The sequence below is a fragment of the Sphaeramia orbicularis genome, chromosome 4 (assembly GCF_902148855.1).
Source record: "Sphaeramia orbicularis chromosome 4, fSphaOr1.1, whole genome shotgun sequence".
Taxonomy (NCBI): Eukaryota; Metazoa; Chordata; class Actinopteri; order Kurtiformes; family Apogonidae; genus Sphaeramia; species Sphaeramia orbicularis.
In genome coordinates this window covers 27,527,108-27,543,872 of record NC_043960.1, presented here as the reverse complement: position 1 = coordinate 27,543,872, position 16,765 = coordinate 27,527,108, and the positions used below count along the sequence as shown (strand labels likewise).

The window sequence follows — 16,765 nt, the reverse complement described above, 5'->3', positions numbered from 1 at the left end:
TGCTGTAGGTACGTAAAGGGCTTGGACCCTGCCAACTGGCTGATCATCGACCCAAACACAGCTGAGATCAAACTGAACAAAAAACCTGACAGAGAGTCTCCATACCTGGTCAACGGGACTTACACCGCTCAAATACTCTGTATCTCACAAGGTACTAGCAGCAGATGTTTCATTTCAGACTAGATTTCTCAGTGTGAAATTTGTTATTGGATGGATGGATGGATGGATGGATGGATGGACAAGCTCCAATTTATGTCATGTAGACCTTCTAACAAGTGTTGCTTTGGTTTGCATATAGCTTACCTAACTGAAGCTGTCAGTATTCATAAGTGTCTTAGAACTAGCGTTAGCGTCACAAGTTTCATTCGTCATACCTTGCTGTTTCCTGCCTCCATTCTCTTTGCAAACTATGGCCACTGTTGGTACCAAAAAGCACAATTTCATGGCTTCAAATAATTGTCCACATGCCAGTAGGTTACCTGACATGATACTTAAATAAACAGAGTGACAGTTGTTACAGTGAGTTTTGAATCAAAAAAGTCATAAAATATAAAAGTCAAATAAGCTTTTTAAAATTCTGGGAGTTTCTACTAAATTGCTCAGCATTTATATAATTACAGCATTAGGATTAATACACATCCACAATAAATGCATCAGAAACGATCAGAAATGCAACTGTTGTGCACTAGTAGGACATCATTTGTTTTCTGTGAACCCTTTAAATGGACAGGGGAGGATGACTCGATCTTTTTTTCTGTTTTTCTACACACAGACATGCCCGGTAAAACAGCCACCGGTACCATAGCGATACAGGTCGAGGACTTTAATGACCACTGCCCCACCCTGACCAGTAGCATCCAGAGTATTTGTACCACGGAAGACGCCATTATTGTAAACGCTAAGGATGAGGATGATTTCCCTAACGGAGCTCCTTTCCACTTTACCGTCATCCCAGAGAGAACTCAGGGCAAATGGCAGGCGGAACATCTTAATGGTGAGCACAATAAACAGGAAGTGTTACACAAAAATATCATAACACCACTATATTGGTCTCACTTAATAAATTTGACCTGCATAACTTCATATACAGTGGTGAAACAATGTTTTGGACGACCATGCATTTGTGGTATATTGCTCTCCCAAATATTGTTCCATTCTCTAAACCCACGTGCTCCCTTCTGCACATGCTCTGTTCCATCAAGGTCAAAACTGGATGTTTCAGCAAAAATAATGAAACACATCCAAGGCATGGCATTTTGAAACTGTCAAGAATATATTTTTCTTAGTTTTTCTTGTTTACAATAAACCAAAAAATATATATAATTTGCATTTGTTTGCAACCTTTATGATAAAATGTGAGACCATTTTAAGGGTGTTGGAGAAGGTTTTTCCACTACTGTATTGTGTGGTATAAGGCATGACTATTTATAATTCCAGCTTAAATATTGGAATGTGAATTGTCGTTTTTAGGGGTTTAGCACTTTTTACTCAATCTATTTGTATGCTCTTATTTATATGCGTGCTTTTTATTTATTTATTTTTATGCTGTTTTTATAACTTTTTTTTTAACTGTTTTTATTGAAATTAGAACAATGACAATATAAAAAGTGATGTGCAGTATCCAATATGTGATGTCAGAACAAAAACACTACACCTGCACTCACATGTATACACACACACACGCATAAAAAGGGGGGGGGGGGGGGGCAATCTGCCTACTTTCTTAATATAAAAGTAATCTATAAAAAACTGCCAAATTGAATAAAATAACTTAGCATTATCTTTTAGTGAAAATTTGATTAGTGTTCTGTTTTATAACTTTGATAAACCTTCAAGATTGTTGCATTTTTATATTTCGTTTAACAATGTACAATGACAATAAAGATTCTATTCTATTCTATTCTATTCTATTCTATTCTATTCTATTCTATGAGTATTGATGTGCACATTTTTACACTTTTCAGCAAAAATGTTTCAAAGCCTCATTGATGTACATTGAAACCACATTTGTTTTAAATCTCACTTAAAAAATACTAAATCAATGAAATCAACATTGCCACTTTTTGATCCATATTATTTTTTCATAAATAACAATAGTGGCATCATATGTTCAAACTGACATTTAAAGGATTAAAAATTATTGAACATTTGGTATTGGTTTGATATTGATTGATTTGATATTTAAGCAGAAAAAAATTCTATTCTATTCTATTCTATTCTATTCTATTCTATTCTATTCTATTCTATTCCATTACATTCTAAGTGTATTAATCGGTGGTTTGTTACCATCAGACACGGCTGCTATCCTGAGGGTCCATGAGAAGTTGTGGCCAGGAGAATACGAAGTGGTATTTGAGGTGACAGACATGCAAGGACTAAGCTGTCCTGAACCGCAGAAAGTGAAGGTTCCGGTCTGTACCTGTGAGGACGGGGTGAAGTGTGGCAAAAAGGGGGGTCTGGGACAGTCCACCAAAAGCACCCAGCTAGGACCCGCAGGCATCGGAATGCTGTTCCTGGGACTGCTGCTGTTACTGCGTAAGTGGAGATGTTCAGTTTGTGTACATCTGTATTCCATTACATAGTTTGTCCACTAGGGAGCACTGGTGTTTTGGTTTTTTTGTTGTTTTTTTATGTGTAAAGTAACTGAGATCAATACTATCTCAGATTTAATCACTTTTTGTGTTGGTCTGAAGGATCCAAAATTTGTAGCTGACAAATTAAGATCCTAACTTTTAACCCTAAAACTACCACTGAACCCTAACCTTGACCTCCAGCTCTTACCTCAGTGGTTTCCAGCCTTTTTTGTCTCGTGACCCCATTTTAACATCACAAATTTCTGGCGACCCTAGGCATTCAAAACTGAGACTTTTTTTTTTGGGACTAATTTGTTTTTGATCATGTAATAGTTTGCTTTACTGTGTTGCAAATAAACATTAGTTTAGACAACATTTAGTCTATATAATGTATATTATTATGGACGGAGGCAGAAAAGCCAGGTGTAGATTACTGCACAAAGTGAGAATTTTATTTTCCTTGGTCAGGATATGTACAGTCAGTCCAGCTTGGATTTACAAGGCTGACAGTTAATACTGAACAAACAAGAACTCAAACTATGAATTATGAAAGAGCTGCAGCATCTGAAACTGACCACAATGAACATTTGAAAGATAAACAGAACCACAGTGCTTCAGTTTCAGCTTCAGAGTTTCTCATGTCTTTTATGTATTGGGATTGTCTCTCTCAACTCACCATACATTTTTATTAGTAAGTTTTTGTTTTTATTTTTATCAATTACTAGAAATTTCAGGCAACCCCATTTGAATTCTAGAGGACCCCATGTGTAGTCCTGACCTCAAGGTTGAAAAACACTGTCTTACCTTGAACCTGACCCCTACACCCTACCCCCAACTCTCCGCCCAACCCACAATAATTCATGCTGCACAGGAGATAATAAACAGACAAATATGTGACCTCTCCCCTGCCATGAAGTAGAATTTTTCACAATAAAATGCTGTCAGGTGGGGCACAGACTTTCAGCAGAGTTTCAGGTGACGTTTAAGGAATGACACAAGTTTTGTTTTCACAAAATTGGCTTGCCTAGGTTTATTTATTTATTTTAATTTCCATGTGTTTCTGAAGTATATTAAAGAACATTTAGAAGTATTAAAGAAGTACAGGTTTCAAAGAATTTTACTGATGATCAGATCGCATTTAAGCAAAGAATTCAGTAGTGTCATTTCCAAAACTTTTGACCACGACTGTATAAGCATGTAAGAAAACAACCAAGGCTTAAGATAAAGGCAACAGGTATTTTTTGTTTAGTTTCTTATGTGAGTCTTATCTACACCAAGCACAAAGTAAAATCAGTCTGGTCATGATAATAGCACAAACTACCTGCCACCAACACGACATGAACATCAATGTAGCAAAAAATAAAAAAGTATAAACACATGATACTTATCCTGAAAAACAAAATATGCTCATATAGTTGTTTTTGTGGGAAATTTTGTATGTAATTATACGGATCCCCACGCCGGTGAGTTACACTTCACTGACTTCTGCATTATGACACTAGGTGGCATACTTTTGACACAGATTACTTTGTGTTCCCTTACAAATAAAGTTTAATGCAACCATTTTGGTCTTACACTTCTCTCAACCTAACAAAGCAAAAAGCTCTATGACGTTTCATTTGATTTGTTTGAATTTAATACTGTTAAAAACTTAACCCTTAGGGACCCCTCAGGTTTTTTGTACATTTTTATCATGTTTGATTTATGGTTCGTCATGGTTGTGTTACAGCTTGTGGCACGAATTTCTGCCAGACTGTTTCTTTTGATATATTTTCTAATCTAATTTTACTTACTGTTACTTATCTATTTTACACTGTAGACAATGTTTGAACTCTCTATGGACCCTCGAGCTAAAACTGTGCACACACAAAAAAACCCTGTTTTTTCCTGCTTTTTTAAACCACTTAATTTCCTCCATTTGTAGAATACATCAGCATGTCTTTGTGAATCACTGCTGCTCTTTCTTTCCTTTCTTTTCATTGAAAGCTGTAATTATATGCTGTCCTCTCTCTTCCTTTGTAATATTTCAATTATTGCCAAGTCCCATTTGCACTTGGTTTGTAGGCAAGCCCAGACAATTTCATGTACGAAAAAAGGATGGGGTTGGATGATTGCACCTTACAGGGACTCTACATGTTTGTCACGCCCATACATTTACCTTTCTCATCACTCCTCACTCACCTCACCTGCCGCTCTCCTTCTTCATACACCTGTCCCTAATCACCACACTATTTTATTTCACTCTCCCCTGCTCTCTTTGTCGGTTCGTTTCCATGTCTCACTCAGTTCGTTTCATCTGTGCCTCCCCTCACCTGATTCCAGTCAGCCAGGTATTCGTCAGCAACACCCTATAGTTGCTATCTCCCTGTTTCACCTTGAGTCTGCTTGGGGTCCTTACTTCGCCGCCACAATGTTAACTTTTTGCCACAAACAAGAAAACTAAATATCAATTGTAATTAGATGTTGCAAATTACATATTCTATTAATGATAATGAGAAGATGTCTAATGTTCTTCTTACTGTTGACAGCCCCTGTCAGTCACACGGCCTTAGGACTACTGTAACATCCCTTTACTACATACAGGGCCCTAAGCTGTAACTGACAACACTCTCCAGACACTCCTGTCAGTATGAGACATGTCTAAAACCAACATACTACATGTTTACAGTCTACAACATAAACAGGATTTTATCTCTGTATCTAATTGCCCCAGACATTCTAATTTTGTACCTCAATAGTGTGGTGAGCTATGTACATTTACGTTTCTGGATTTGGCAGATGCTTTTTTACAAAGCGAATTACAAGGGAGGATTAACAATATGACAGCATTGTATGTAACAGCTAGAACTACCTTAGGTAATGGTACACTAAATTCTGTGTCAAAAGTCTGTCGTGTAACCTGTAGGGGTGCAACAGTACACCTTGTACCATTGTACCGAACAGTACCTCCCTCACCGTTCGGTATGAGCATGTATTGCAGTACGGCTCATTTGTCATTTTCAAATGACATTTCCAGACAATTCCTGTTTATATTAGCCTAGAGCTTTGCAAGACGACTTTGCACTGACTTATGGAATTCTACTGTCATTAGTTGGAGCTGGACCATGGAAGTATGAAGGCAGTGACGCATGACACTGTTAGAAATGGATGAACCTTACTATACTGAACAACAAAAGAAACGCAAGTTTTGGTCGTTAATTTAGGCAAGAGTTCAGCTGTCCTGTTGAGTTGTCAACTGAGATACACATTACAATAAGTGAGTTGTAACCATTGGAGCGTGTGTTTGCAGGCAAACACGACCACGAGTGGTGTTGAGCACATGTACAAAGTATCGGAGGTACGGTACGTTTTGAGTGATATGGTAGTGGAAGCAACAAATGGGAGTGGCAATTCCCTTTGTTTATCCGGGGGCTATAAAAAGAAATGGTAAGATTCAAAAGTTACTGCATTACCACGATGCCTTGCCTTAGCAATAATCTGAGAGAACGCGCCATTGGTATGCTTGATGCTGGTTTAACGGCTCGCAACGTTGCCAGACGTCTGCAAGTGCACGAGTCCACCATCAGTAGGCTGAGGACATGATTCCGTGACACAGGGACCACTTGGGACAGACCAAGATCCGGAAGACCACGTGTGACCATCCGTAATCAGGATCGCCATATTCGCTTGGCCCATCTCCGTGACCGTCAACTCAGTGCTACAAGGACAGCAAGAGAGACCCACTGTAAATTTCACAGCTGGATATAAATATCTCATATGAAACCAATATTCATAATAAAACTCCCATATAAACCAATACCGAAACATACTTGCGTTTCTTTTGTTGTTCAGTATACGTAAAATGAAAATAAATGAGCCTTAAGGGTCTCCATCAACTCCCAGTTACATTTTGGCACGCAGTCGGACACCAGCCGGGCTCTGCGTCCAAACCGTACTGTGAACTGTCACCTCATTATAATTTTGTAATAACATGCCACATTTGTAATAAAATTCTTGAATGCATTTTGTAATAAACTTGGCCACATTTTGTAATAACCTTGGAAAAAAACCATTGAAATTGATGCCTTAATCAGAAAAAACATCATACAGCAGAACAACATTAAGTATTCCATCTTAATTACAATTATTTTAAAAAAATAGTGGGAATGTTTCATTGGTCAAACCTAAATCAAATGTAACTGTATTCATTGTAATGGAGAATGTGGTTTGCCAGCCAGAGACAAAAGCTGCGCTAATGATGTATTACTGACAAAATGCAGCAAAGTTTATTACAAAATGTGTTCAAAAATTTTATTACAAAATGCAGAGTTATAACATAATGAGAAAATTATTACATTATTACATATTGCACAGTTATTACATAATGTGGTGCTACAGTCCACTATTGCAAATTTCCAAACTGTTTCTTTTACTGAATCAGCAATGATAGCATATGTATTCCTTCAATGCCATTTTGGACATATTCAATACGTACCTAGTCAGGACACTAAAAATAATTTTGTGGTATCAATAACTCCACCACCATCCCCTGAGACGGGAAAATCTGAGTTATTACTTTTTCATTACTATTGAATATCTGTTTATGTGCTACAGTCAATTAACAATCTCCACTTAATTTAGCTTGAAAGCAAGAACACAATTTTTTTTTTTTTTTTTCTTTTAAATATCCTTGTATATAAATTCAGGCGTTAAGGGGTTAACAGTATCCAAATATGATCACTTGTTGCTCCATAAAAGATAGTGAAGACCAAACCAGCAGACCATAAAACACTGAGTAATTTCAGACTGAAATTACAAACATTTTTGTAGGATCACAGACTACCATTTGTGAGCATTAAGGTACTATAAATCTGCTGCTACACTAATGTCATATTCTTTGCATTTCCACAGTCATCCCTCTGTTGGCGCTCTTCTGCGGCTGTGGAGGACCTTTGGGTCTGTCGGGCTTTGCTGAGATACCTTTTGACACAAAGTCACATCTCATTAACTACCACACTGAAGGCCAGGGAGAGAATACGGTAAGCCTGACATATTACCAAATATACAAACCACTGCTTATAATTACAGCTCTCAGGAAATTGTTAGTGTAGTGCACTGCTAACATTCTGCATTAGTTCCATCTGTGTATTTATGAAAAGGGAAGCTAAAGTAGTAAAAGATGTACGTTCATGCAGAGCACCTTTCTTTGCACTCCAGGCATTTTCTTCTCCTGAGGGGTTTCATGTTAAGCCTCCAGTTAGAATTATTTCAACGATAGTAGCAGATAGCAGAAGTTTAATTCATATAAAACCAATTATGATCAGAAAACAGAATGGTAAGACAAAATATGTAATACTTATAATGCGACCTTTATTTTTCCTTTATTTTAGCGGTAGATAAATAATGCTTGTACTGCTGGAGCTGCTTAGTGTTAACTTGGAGGTAAAAAAAATTGTTGCATTGTTTTTGTGTTTTACGAAATTAGTCATAATGTATACTGATGTAAGGTTCAGAAGTGAGATAATTTATGTTGAGGAGCATAAGGTTGAACAGTGAAGTAAATTCATATTACAGGAAATAGTTAAGGTCATGTATTTAATTCAGTTCTTAAAATTATACTGACAGTGTTTACCCAATGACTATTTACATAATTATTATTTACACATTTATACATTTAAATATTCCCATTTGTAGTATAACAAGCAGCTAAGATAATCTGTTAAATCTGCTTTTCTGAATCACTTTCATTACATGCACTATAGGTACTTATAGCACCCCATCCTGCTGTCTCATTTACAAGGAGTGAATCATCAACCACTAACGAACTTTCACATTACACTGATGTCGTACTGCTTGTTTTCCATATTTGCCCATTTCAGTGCTTGTTGATTGGATTGTGTTCTGTTGAACAACAACTGGCTTTATTGAGCTGTTAACTGACATTCTTCTGGTTACGTTGATGTATAGAATGTATATATAGTGTCAGGTAGCATTACCATGGCAACACAGATTGAACTGTGGCAGCCCCCTGTACCAGGGATACTTAAGAGCACATACTTAATAAGTTGTAAAATGGAAATGATCATGTTACAATACTAAACAGACATTAAACTTTCAACAACATGTTCCAAATATGTGTTAATGTAATACAGGGTGGGGAAGCAAAATTTACAATGAACATTTGTTTTTTTCTCAGCAGGCACTACGTCAATTGTTTTGAACCAAACATATATTGATGTCATAATCATACCTAACACTAGTATCCATACCTCGTTCAGAAACTTTGCCATATGAGTAATCAGGAAAAGCAAACGTCAAAGAGTGTGTGATTTGCTGAATACACGCGTCACACCAAAGGAGATTTCAAAAAATAGTTTGGAGTGTCCCTAAGACTGTTATAAGTAAAGAAGAGAAGGACTATGAGCAAAACTATTACGAGGAAGTCTGGAAGATACTATTAAAGAAGATGGAGAAGTTGTCACCCGAATATTTGAGGACACTTGCGCATGTTTCAGGAAGCGTGTGAAGGCAGTTATTGAGAAAGAAGGAGGACACATAGAATAAAAACATTTTCTATTATGTCAATTTTCTTGTGGCAAATAAATTCTCATGACTTTCAATAAACTAATTGGTCATACACTGTCTTTCAATCCCTGCCTCAAAATATTGTAAATTTTGCTTCCCCACCCTTTACTGTACAAAATACATCTTTAAATCTTTGACTTGTGACTGAAAACATTTGTGGTATCTTCCATAACCACAATCAAAATGATTAGATGATTAATGGCTGCAAAATGTGGAGCTACCTGTTTCCATTTCTGCTCCATGGAAATCTTATATTAAAGGAAACATTAAGCTGCATCGTGACTACCTGGATATACTCGTGGTACGTTCAATGTGATAACCATGATTCATTGCAAAATGCTGAGTTACCTGTTTCTGTTTAAGCTGTGTAGTGATGGGACATGAGGTGAAAAATAAACTAAATATAGCATACACTTCATTCTCAAAGGGCTGAGCAGCTATTTAACTATCATTAAATGTAGAGAAGAATTAATTTGGAAGTTGACACAAAAATAGTTCTAGGTCTTTAAGGATTACACTAACTGATATTTTTTAGATGGGATTTTTTTTTCTATGACTAATTATTTTTTTTCTTGGTGGCATTATGCTGCATTGACTGCTGGATTGTACGTCAATGTATCAGTGATATTGGTTGATTAAAACTGATCTATATACACAAAGATTAAAAAAAAAAGTTTGCTGCAAGAACTTTATACACCAGATCGACTGGTCCAAAATAGCAGAGATGTTGATATCCCAGCAATGGGCTGAAGCAGCCAATGTGGTATTTACTTATATATGCATAGCAGTGCATTGGTTCCATGTCAGTACTCCTGCTGCTCCAAACTGGGTTTACTGGGGGTACCTCTTAGAACTTTACCTTAAAAGTATTAAACTAAACTTCCATCTGTACCTTCTTATTTTTAACAGGTGGTTACAGTCACCATATTACTATTTCTTAGTCTAAATATTGAACTGATATATGTTTGATTACCACCAGATATTGTTTGCTAAATACTTCCAAATACTGTGTTACTGACGTTAAATGTGTTTCCTTTTTGTCACATTTTGTTTTTGGATATTTGTTACCCTATTACATCATTTTCAGTTGGCCACATATACCCTTTATAGCATCAAGTTATTACCTAATTATCTTTTCAATAAAATGATATTACTTAATTATTAACTCTGTATTATTAAACTATTATAATGTTATTACAAAGCTGTAATATTAAGTCAAGCTAACACATCATATAACAGCACTTAAACATTGATTTCATGGGAACTTTCACTTATAAGCTGCATTTGGTTGTGATTTTCTGCAACTTGGATTCAGACACATCATTAACTCTCGTGATGCTTTCTTGGTTCTACAGGCGGTGCCACTAGTTAATATGCCAACACATGTGGATGGAAATCTGGAAATGGGCATGGCAAGCAAAGTGTTAGGAGCTCCAGTGGAATTCCAGAATTCTGTTGCTTCCATGGACGCAATGAATGGAATCCAGCAAGGTTTTGGAAGTGCCTACAGGGAGGGGACATGGGGGAGGATGGGAAGCAGTCGAGCTGTTTTCTCTGAGTTTGGAGGCACTGAATCAAGAGGAATGTTTGACGACATAGCTCTGCCAGATGAATTTCTGGAGCAATACTACAACCAGGTATGAATTTGGTGATAAACACAAACTAATTCACTTAAGTCTGTTTATTGGGAAAATGTATTCAAGGGCGTTTTCACACCAGCTGCTTTTAGTCCATCTGAGCCAGTGTCCCCCTTGGTGTGAACAGTCAGCCCATCCTTTAGAGTGAGGTAGTCTTAGCTCCAAACAGACTCTACACTGGTTAGTTTGTAGTGAGAATATGACTCAAGTACTAGGTATACCTCCCAGCGGATCAACGGAGTGAATGATGATGAAACATGAAAACTTGTAGCAGTTTCTATAGTAACAGTGGAGGCTAGAAGCTGCTGTCATTCAGAATGAACCTTATCTCTGCATTACTTTTCTGTATTACTTTTTCATTCCCACCTCCCACCCATACACTGTGTGAACTTTCACATGTGGTTTTGAGTGATGCTGAACTGTTCACTTGATCACCAAAGTAAACAATCAATACAAACAATACATATGAAAAATGTACCAAAAAAAAATAGTACCCAGAATGATGGTTTCCTTATCTTGATTATTTTTTTTCCAACAGAAGTTGAGTGGACAAGAAAACCTTGGAGTGAAGGACAGTCTCTTGGTGTATGACTATGAGGGCCAGGGCTCCTCTGCTGGCTCAGTGGGCTGCTGCAGCAGCCTGGGCACCGACAACGACCTGCAGTTCCTCAATGATCTCGGACCAAAGTTTAAGACTCTGGCTGAGGTGTGCGGTGGCAAGAAGATCTCAACTGAAGTCAAACCAGTGATCACTCCTCTGTCCAATGCCTCTGTCAACACTGAGATCAAACCAGTGATCCCTCCAATATCCAGAGAAACCATAAACACTGTGATCAAACCAGTAATCCCCCCTCTGCCCACTGCCTCCATCAACACTCAAACTTCAGTGTCCAATGTGGTTTCCACCCAACAGCTGCCCCCTCCAGCCAAGCCTCAGCCGATGGTTTCTAAAACAGAGCAGACCGTGGTCAAGGAGACATCTAAGATCATGAAGAATGGCACAGCTACAGCGAGAGATGGAATGGCTAAAGTGAAGGGAGGCATGGCAAACCAAGGCCAAGTGCTAATGCTGCAGCAGCAGCAGCCTGTCTACTACACCACCACCCCTATGCTGCAGCCCATGCACTATGTAGTCCAGCCACAGGTTCCAAACACTGTGCTTTTGGCTGATGCACCAGCCTCCAGTCTTCAGGGAATGGTGCTGGTTAATGGTGCGGGGACCATCCCTACACAAGGTCTCGTTGTCCAGGGTCAGACAATGATGGCCACCGGACAAGCTCCAGGGCCCAGCATGGTGTTGGTTGACAGCAGTGGAGGCCAAGGGCTTGGGACCAACCTGGTCCATGCTGGTAGCCTCTCTGGTCCCCAGGCTATGATGGTCATGGATGGAGCAGTCCCATCAGGCTCCAAACAATCAGTGAAGGGTGGTCAGACGCTCCTCGTGCAGGGAGGAACTTTACAGTCAGGGGGACTTGCAGGAACTCAGAGAGTTCTGGTGGTTGGAGGACCAGCAAGCAGCACAGGGCAACTGGTCCAGGAGGTAGGAGGTCTGAAGAAGGATTTATCAGGCTCTCAAAAGGCCCTCCACCGTAAGAGCAGTACGTCCACAGGCTCTACCACCAAACTGAGCACAGCCCCCACCTACAATAAAGTGGTAGTGCAAGAGAATTCACTGAGCTGTGATAACGAAAATTTTTTAACACAGTTCAAACATCTGGCAATGATTAAGTATTTTTATGAGACTTTCTACATGTCTGTACATGTCTGTTTGTTGGTGGGGGGGCTGACTTCTATGGACTTGAATAGCGTATACACACTAAAATGCTTGAAACTTGTTGTGGTTGTAACCTCGTTTGGAAACGAATATTTTCAAGTTTTTACATCAAAATAACTATTAAGCTTGTCTTTGATTTAGGCAAATTAACTTTGGGCATGAGGAATTCCTTTCTGAAAAGGATCCAATTACAGTTGGACGGCCCAAAGTAGTCAGTTCAGTCCTGGTATAGAATCCGTCTCCACATGTCTCAAATGATCTTTCATGGCTGGACCTCCCTTTCATGCACTATATTCAAATAAACAGCTAATCCAATAGCCTAAACCGTCACACTTTTCCCCAAGGGATCTTGGATATGGTGCAAGCTGTTGAGTTTAATAATATTGTTTTTTAATGTGTCTTTGCAAATGCATTACAAAAGAAACCATCAGATGAGCCTTCTGATCTTTCACTGTATGAGTTGCTGATGTGAATAGGTCAGTATACTTTAAATGCAACTATGACCATTACTTTGTTTTGTTTTTTTTACCAGGTCTTTATCTTTCTCTCTGAAAATAAATATGAATTTCAACCAGATTGTGGGCATAAAAAATGGTGCTGTATCTTTAAGATTAGTTCAGGCAGAACAGAACTAATAATGCACTGGTAATATCCCAGTCCTCAGTGTGTCTTGGGTGTGTGCTCACACCAGATATGAAGCTGGGTATACACTGTGTGATCTTGGACAAAAGTTGGCCAACATGAAACACATGGCAGTATCTTTGGTCACTGCGTGAAAATGGTGGTCCATGTACCACTGTGAAAGAGTCCAAAGTGAGGCCTCGTTCTGGTTTTGTACCCAAAAGTGGCCTGGGACAAATATTTGACAAAAAAAATTTAGGATTACCTTCTCACTGTTGATCGACTACTACAACATACTATTGAGCTGGTAGGACACATCATGAAATAATGCACTGATTAGTTCAATACACGCATACATGTGTGCTGAAATTACTTTCCCCAAGTCCTTTTTACTGAATTGACATCAAAGTCGCTCTCTTTCTGAGCCACATCTGGGTCAACATTCCCGTCCTCCTCATCATCTATGGATTTTTTCCATACACAAATATGTTGCTACTGTAATGTGTGATTAAATTCATGGCTTACCACTATATGCTGATATTTTATTCTTATTTATTGACTTGCCATACAATATGCTTCATATTCTCATTGGTGCCTTCAGAGCTGTCCCCTTATTATTGGATCGCTAAAAGCACAGCCAAACACGGGCCTTGGTTTATTCAATCCTAGCAAAGCTAATGTCTTGTACTTCATATAAAATAAATATAGGTTGTTTTCCCCTAGCAAGGTTACACATTTCGCTTTATGATTAGCTTGTTAATGTTTTCATACTGAACATTTCCCATTAACTCCATTCTAGTGTATGAGATGTGCGTTCTGTTATGTCTTTGTTACAAAATCTGCAACTGGAATTAGTTTCATCCAGACTGTTATAAATGTGCAGACTGAGGCTAATCTGTGGATTATAAAGGGATTAGTTTTCCATTTAGCTTCAGGTTAAAATGAATGACTAAGTGATATTTAGATCTGTGCCTTTTCTCATGACAGTACCATTCATGTGTCAGTGACACATCACCGTGTGACTCACTGCATTTAATTAATTCAGTTTGGTTATATTTTAAATTATTATGGCAAATGGCAAATGGTTTATATAATATAAAGCATTATTTGATTACGTTCACTTGGTGTTATTTAGCTCTGACTTGGTACAACTCTTGGCTTTACAATAATGCAGCACGTTAGTCACAGAGCCAGGTTACATAATTAGTAGAATTGTGGTTTGAACGACTTAATGAGCTTTCATATTTCAATTTTGATTGTAATTGCACGCATGTGGTTTGGGAGTAATCCTGCGTGACATGGGTGTACGATTGAACTTGCAATGCTGTCAAATCTTGGTTTTAGGAAATATACATGTCCTTATGCTAATACTGTTACAATACAGGCACTTTAAAATAACAGTTATGATATGCTCCTGTAGCTTTCAGAGCAGCTGAGCAATAAGACACACGTGCAATAGGAACATATGCCCATATTCATATAGAAATATCTTATAATGACCACACATATGCATTTGTCAGTCTCTGTTTTAAAATACAGTTTGGATAAAAGGGAAGTCTGTGCAGCAGTAAAAACAAAAGTTTCAGGGAATGAACAGCTTCTGTAAACCGAAGTATTTAATGTGAGCTCCTTTTGCACTAAACATGTCTGACTATTTTTGTTCAGACAATATGAACATTATTTTTCAGTTGTTTCAGACCAGGTTTCATGCAACACATGTCAGATGTTTCTGATTGTTTGTGCTGTTTGTTGTCATGGGGTCAGGGGTCACATTAAATACTGACTTTAACCTTGAGAACCCATTTAGTTCAGTTTTGGTATATCTTTTAAGGCTGTGCACATATTCCCTGTATCTGAAGGAAAAACGAATGAGAAATAATATGTAAGGTCATTTCAACCCTACAAAAACTACAAACCTATAGGTGACCTAAGACGTGTTCACTGCAGTGTTCTTTTTTTCTTTCTTTTTTTCTGTCGGTAACATGGTCCCAGTTTGGTTTGATCTCTCTTGGGTAATTTACCAGTATATACAATAGTAATTTAACTCACTATTTTATGGTTTAACAGAGTTGAACATTTTATACACAAAAAAACAAACAAAAATCCTGAATGTATAACTCTTCTTTTCATATATTTGTTTACTTTTGTGATATTGGTTCTCAGGAATGTTTAATGTAAAGCATGTATCTCATCCTTTACTTAAATAAAACTCTTTTTGTACACTTAACATGTATTTTCATCCATGTGTGCATATCTACAGTAAAAATGTTGTGTCTGTTCCAACATAAAGGTTTTCTAATGTGTGTTTTGGCATCCAAAAACTGGCAGAGCATGAGAGTGTTTCACAGTAAAAACACCACATCTCCAAGGAATGAAGGTGAACGAGTTGGAGCACGCATCGGGTAGAACATGTCTCGTCACAATACAATTCATAGGAAGTGTATGATTTGCATATTAGCACATGATGACTGCAGTCATTTTTCACCTTTATCGCAACATGTTTTCGCTGACATCTACAGAAGATGTCGTTAATGATACCGCCTTTGTTCAGGACCGAGTTATAAATTAAATACAAATGCCTTAGTGACTTTTAGTTGACATATACAACATATATAAATTTGTTAAACCTACACAGGAACCTCTCCAGGTCCATATTTTCATGATATTACTAGAATAAAAAAAAAAAAAGGGTAACACTTTATAATAAGTGCACACTATGAAGCATTAGTTAAGCATGAACAAATACTGAATTCATCATTTATAAAGCATATTTCTGACATGAATACTCATTAATATATGGTTTATAAGCACAGATATAATGGTTTTACTCATCATTAATAAGCTCATCTACAATGTGCTTAACCCTTTCATGTATGAATTATGAGAACCTTAATCAAGATTTTTTTCCCTGAGTGTTTTTAGTCAACTTTAGGCATGAAAAAAACAATGTGATTGAAATTTTTTTATGAACCTATTTTACATGGAGTTACAAAAATGTCCACTTAGCTGGACACCATTTAATTATTTTAATTTTTGAAGCAAAGAAACATGTATTTACTGATACACTGTGTGAAAATTATGAAATATAAAAACATTTTTAATGCTGCTAATCTGATGTTTTCACACATTTTATGATAGTTATTATTCACTCAAATAATATGGAAAAAAAAAACTTAAAAAAAAAAAAAAAATCTAAAAAAAACATGTTAATTACAGTCTAATAACAACTGGCAATTGATCTACACCCAAATATGATAGTGCAGATCAGGTTTATCAAGAACAGGAAAGTTACAGTAATGGTCTGAATGTCAGTGTATTATGGGATGGTGCATAAGCGTCCACTGTGTTAGCTGATATGGAATTAAAACAACAAAACCTGTGAATATACAAGAGAACAGCTGTAGAATAACTGTCCACTGTAGTGACCACTATGCATGAAAGGGTTAATGATTGTATTTTCATACTTTATAAATTATGGATTCAGTATTAAATACTTAGTATTGCATCACTTACAAACCAGTTTTGATGTGCATTTATGCTCGCACATACACTGTTCAGACATGTACTAACGGTTAGTGAATATTTCAGTGGGTATT

General features: G+C 37.4%; 1 protein-coding gene across 1 annotated transcript in view; it reads left to right on the top strand.

The window, feature by feature from the left end:
• Positions 1-15,390, top strand: part of LOC115418436 (desmoglein-2-like) — a 37,050-nt gene extending 21,660 nt beyond the window's left edge. Inside the window, 6 exon segments of the mRNA XM_030132914.1 lie at positions 9-151; positions 773-994; positions 2,293-2,535; positions 7,464-7,591; positions 10,493-10,774; positions 11,313-15,390. Coding sequence (XP_029988774.1) covers positions 9-151; positions 773-994; positions 2,293-2,535; positions 7,464-7,591; positions 10,493-10,774; positions 11,313-12,665 — 2,371 coding nt within the window. The 3' untranslated portion in view covers positions 12,666-15,390.
• The last annotated feature ends 1,375 nt before the right edge of the window (positions 15,391-16,765 follow it).